General features: G+C 38.5%; 1 protein-coding gene across 1 annotated transcript; it reads left to right on the plus strand.

Annotated features, from left to right (window-relative positions):
* The first annotated feature begins 2,995 nt into the window (after window positions 1-2,995).
* LOC135195313 (uncharacterized) lies at window positions 2,996-4,536 on the plus strand. The gene is made up of 2 exons (XM_064221575.1): window positions 2,996-4,171; window positions 4,291-4,536. The coding sequence occupies exons 1-2, from the start codon at window positions 2,996-2,998 to the stop codon at window positions 4,534-4,536; spliced, it is 1,422 nt and encodes a 473-aa protein (XP_064077645.1).
* The last annotated feature ends 416 nt before the right edge of the window (window positions 4,537-4,952 follow it).

Raw genomic sequence — 4,952 nt, forward strand, 5'->3', positions numbered from 1 at the left:
TACAACCGATTAGTTCACAGAACACCTTTGACATCATTGGTAGCATAAGGAGGGAATATTGGATCCAGTCAGGACTGATAGACCTGTTGCTCCTGAGAAAGTGTTGAAAATGATATCTTGTGAATGTAAGACAGGGTTTTGTAAACGATGCCCTTCCTACAAGACTGGTCTGGAGTGTTGATTATTGTGTACCGTTTATAATGACCACAATTGATTAAAAAGGTGATGACAGTGCTTAAATAAAGGCTAAAACAGTGACGGTCTGTAAATATATGCAATTCTTGTTGCCCCAATGTGAAAGCTTTTCATTGTTTGCAAAAATTCAAAGCTTGTCTTTTTTAGACTGGTATATTTTATTACAATTTTTATGACTATTTTCATTAGGGGACGACCAGCTTGTATTCATTTGTAACATTATTATCCTAAGTAACTGAAATGTATCCTATAGAATTAAAAGGTGCTAAAATATTCTTCTATTCACTGAAAGTATGTTTGTATGAGGTATTACTGTAAGTTACACATTTTCAAAGTGATGGTTAAACATCTTTAGTTTTTTAATTGACATCAATTGTAACTTTTGGAACTTTCTGTTGAAGTCATCCATATGATTTTCAATGGTTAACATAAAATTAACGTTGAAGTTTTTGTAATTCTCTTCAATTTATCATTATTCATGAGGAATTTCATCTTTGATTTTCGTTATCTTTATCTGAAGTCACTGGGAGATTTTCTATTCAAATCCTTTTTTACTAAAATGTTAATTTTGTCACAGAAAGTACGTGTAATTGCTAATAGGCTGAAAAAGTACTTTTTTTTTTCTCTCTTTAATCCGACTCCCGGCTAATTCTCAAAATGCCATGGGTGAAACTCATGGAACTTGTGTTGTGATCATCCAGATAATATTTTGAAGTAATGTACAGAAAATCACCTTTCTACCAATTACTTGGTTTCATTAGGATTTGTATTGCATACACTAGCTACAACTTTCAATGCCAATGCAACATCTCAACTCATTTATTTTCGTTAATGTTTTGTGGATTTTTTAGTGTAGAGATTATATGAAGATAGTAAGAGTGATTTATTTTTTTTTTATTTTTCCAATCTTTGAATGTTACAGCAACAGTCGAATCAAGTCAAGGCTAAAAGATTTATATCTTTGAAAGTTAATGATCACCACCTGCTATCCCTGGAAACTGTGCAACGACTCCTCACTCACCACCCCTTTTCCCATAACAGTTTCACCACAGATGCTTCCATTCTCTCTCTCTCTCTCTCTCTCTCTCTCTCTCTCTCTCTCTCTCTCCAATTCAAAAAGTTACTTTACAAATATAGCATCACTCAATATTTCAAAGACAATATAATAGGGACTGGGCCAATGGTTGAAACCCAACTTTATAGGGTACATATCAGCATTCATGAATCTGCTTGTTTGCAGTTGAATCCTTAGTGGGTAAGCGTACCAGCTCATCTCAAAGTTGGAGGTACACTGCTTGTTTCGAGCCAAACTTTTAGGGTCAGGAGAAATATAAACAGCCATATCTTCTTCAATTCCTTTAACAGGAACGCAAATTATACAACAAAATGACCTGCTGGATATCCTCTTTCTAGCGTGCAATTTCTTAATTTCAGGTGGTTGGTATGAATTACTTTGATTATGGCCAAGAATAAAATGTCAGATGAGAAGCCTCATAGACTGTCAAAGTTAAAACGGAAGAAAGAAAAAGCAAGTGACAGTGTGCAGCATACATTATTCTCATGTATCAGAGAAAAGTGTCAGACCATTGTCTGATACTATCTTTAAGACAATAATAGACACTGTTCAGCAACAACAGTCAGCAGAAAATTACAATGATAGATTGAATAACATATGTGCTGGTATACCAGCAATTTTCAATAAACATTGCCAAGGTATTCATCAATGGTGTTATAAGAATTTCACCAATACCTCTAGACTTCGTTAATGTATGCGTTCAGAGTCTGCCGAAGAGGGATGCACTCCCAGAAGCACAGCGGTGCAAAAGAAAATAAACAGCATGAACCTCGTCCATAGACTGCAGGATGTTGATTTGTGGGCTCATGAATCCTGCTGTAAGGATTTGACATGCAGTGATAATCATTGTCCCCACAGAAAAAGTGAAGACTACATGCCATATATGAAACTGTAAGCTGCTCATGATGCAGCTTTTTCTTATCTGACAAACTATGCGAATAACTGCATTATCGAGGACTTGAATGCTGAGCATATGCTAATGCTTCAAGAACACTACCTCCAGTTCATGCTTGAACATTATCCAGATTTTTACAACCCAGACTAAAAAACTGATGAACTCCAAGTTGATCAAATGCTTTGGTAATAAAATTCAGTTCTGGCAACCAAACTACCAAAGTGAGCTAGTATATTCCCCAGGGGTTCAGAAGGATCAGGCCATTGAGTCTGCTTTTGAAATTGCTGCCTCTGAGTCTAAAAGGTTAGAAGAGACTGTTTTAGTCTCAGGGTGAGCGATTATGACGGCTCACAAACAGTCCTCTGTAATTGTGTTATTTAAAAACAAATTGTACCAGCCTCAGAGTGTTCTCTTGCTTGGCAAGGAAAGATCACAAAGGACTAGCACACGGTCTAGTTCTAGAAAGTAGAGGTTAATTGTCACTTACAAATGATCTTTGATATGTAGTAACAGGTGAAAAGTGGATACCATAGCACACCTCCTCAGCATGACCTTGCAACATATTTGTAGCATTATTATTTGTGGTAGGTCCTAGCTATCAAACTATTTCTTTATGTTGTTTTGTTTATTGTTATGTTTTCTAATGTTAATGTTTTGTAGCATGATTGTCATAAGTTATGTGCTTGTGTTCAGATGTGCATGAATGTTGTTAGTTATTGTTGTCTGTTTTTCTGTTACAGATGTGGTAGTTTGGTAATGTGTTGAATAAAGCTTGGAATCTGTCACCAAGTGTTTGCTTTCATTACAATTTATTCAACACACTACCTATCATGGCCAAGCTGCTGAAGCCGTCCAGACTGGACACAGATCCCAGCTCACCCACTGCAGCCAAAGAGTGGAAGCACTGGCATAAAACATTCACCAACTTCATAGAAGAAAGTGGAGATGCTGCACCAGACAAGTTGAGGGCATTAGTGAATTGTGTGTCCCCGAGTGTGTATGAACTCATTGAAGACAGTAGTACTTTTGAGAGTGCAATCGCCAAACTGGAGAGTGCTTATGTCAAGTTGCCGAATGAAGTTTTTGCTAGGCATGTTTTGGCGACACGACGACAGCAGTCAGGAGAATCCCTTGACGAATTTCTGAGGGAACTACATAAGCTAAGCAAGGATTGTAACTTCCTGGCAGTCACAGCTGAGCAATGTCGGCAGGAGCTAGTATGTGATGCATTTATCAATGGTATTGATGGTATTACCTCAGCCTTTATTCGTCAGCGCCTACTAGAAAATAAGTCACTGAACCTGGAGGCTGCACACAGTCAAGCTCGTACGTTGGATCTTGCCCAGCGTAGTGCCAACGCGTATACATCTCCACCCATTCCTCATACTGATGCTTTAGTTCCAGAGCGACAGGCACAGCCCAGTGGTGACCAGCAGCAGCAGCCAACAAAAGAAGAAGCAGAAAGAAGTTCACCTGGAGATTCAGCTGTTGCTGCTGCTTACTTATCTAAGAGGAAATGCTATTTTTGTGGTAATGCACTCCACAGTACAGGTAGAGTGAGTTGTCCTGCACGTACTGTTAAACGTAACAAATGTGGTAAAACAGGTCATTTTGCAAAAGTCTGTAAATCAAAGGCTTCAGGTAGTACTACTGCTGCATTGTATAACCCCACTTTGCTTACAATAGCTGCCACTTATCCAAAGAATCTTTCACATGCAGCTACAAACATCACTGTAAATGGCCATTCATTGAAGGCACTAATTGATTCTTGTAGTTCAGATAGTTTTATACGTGAGGAAGTAGCACAGAAACTAAATTTGACAATAGTTCCTGTAGGTACAGCAGTCTCAATGACATCAAAATCTTTAAATGCTAGTTCCCCTGGGTTTGTTACAGCAGACTTAGTGCATCTTGATCAGAGATATCCTCGTATCCAGCTCGGGGTCCTGAAAGATTTATGTTGTGATGTTATCTTAGGTTATGACTTTCAAAAGCAACACCAGAGCGTAACTTTTCAATATGGAGGGAATAAACCAAGTTTAAAGAAACTGGAGCCAAACCTGTCTGTGTATTAGCAACAGCTGATATCGATGAACCGTCATTGTTTCCAAACTTGCCTCGCCAGGATGACCAGCTGTTTGTAAAAGACCAGATATCACATTTACTATCTGAAGATATCATTGAGCCAAGTATATCCCCTTGGAGAGCACAGGTTGTAGTAGTCAAAGATCCACTTGGCAGGCACAAAAAGAGACTTTGCATTGATTATTCCCAGACCATTAACCAATACACAGAACTAGATGCATATCCCCTCCAAAGGATAGAGGATATGGTGCATGACCTTGCAAATATAAGGTGTCTCCACATTTGACTTAAAGAGTACATATCACCAAATCAGCATTAAAGAGAGTGAGAGGAAGTACACTGCTTTTGAGGGTGCAGGGAAATTGTTTCAGTTTTGTAGGATTCCATTTGGTGTCACGAATGGTGTAGCTGCATTCCAAAGAGCTATGGACAAACTAGTTGAAGATGAGAACCTCAAAGATACTTTTCCATATCTAGATAATATTACTGTAGGTGGATTAACTCAGACTGAACAAGATGAAAACGTTCAAAAGTTCTTGGAGGTGGTTCGGAAACAGAAGCTTACCCTCAATGAAGTGAAATCGGTTGTGTCTGTTCCTACAATCAATGTTCTAGGGTATTGTGTCGGTAATAATGTGATAAAGCCTGACCCTGACAGATTACGTCCCCTTCAAGAATTACCGCCTCCCACAAATATGGGGT

Source organism: Macrobrachium nipponense, chromosome 16 (genome assembly GCF_015104395.2).
Source record: "Macrobrachium nipponense isolate FS-2020 chromosome 16, ASM1510439v2, whole genome shotgun sequence".
In the NCBI taxonomy this organism is placed as follows: Eukaryota; Metazoa; Arthropoda; class Malacostraca; order Decapoda; family Palaemonidae; genus Macrobrachium; species Macrobrachium nipponense.

Excerpts from the sequence above, each read along its gene's own strand:
- LOC135195313 (XM_064221575.1), top strand. The coding sequence starts at position 2,996 with ATGGCCAAGCTGCTGAAGCCGTCCAGACTGGACACAGATCCCAGCTCA. Across the intron at positions 4,172-4,290 it reads TTCAAAAGCAACACCAGAGC|GATGACCAGCTGTTTGTAAA; the intron begins GTAACTTTTCAA and ends TTGCCTCGCCAG.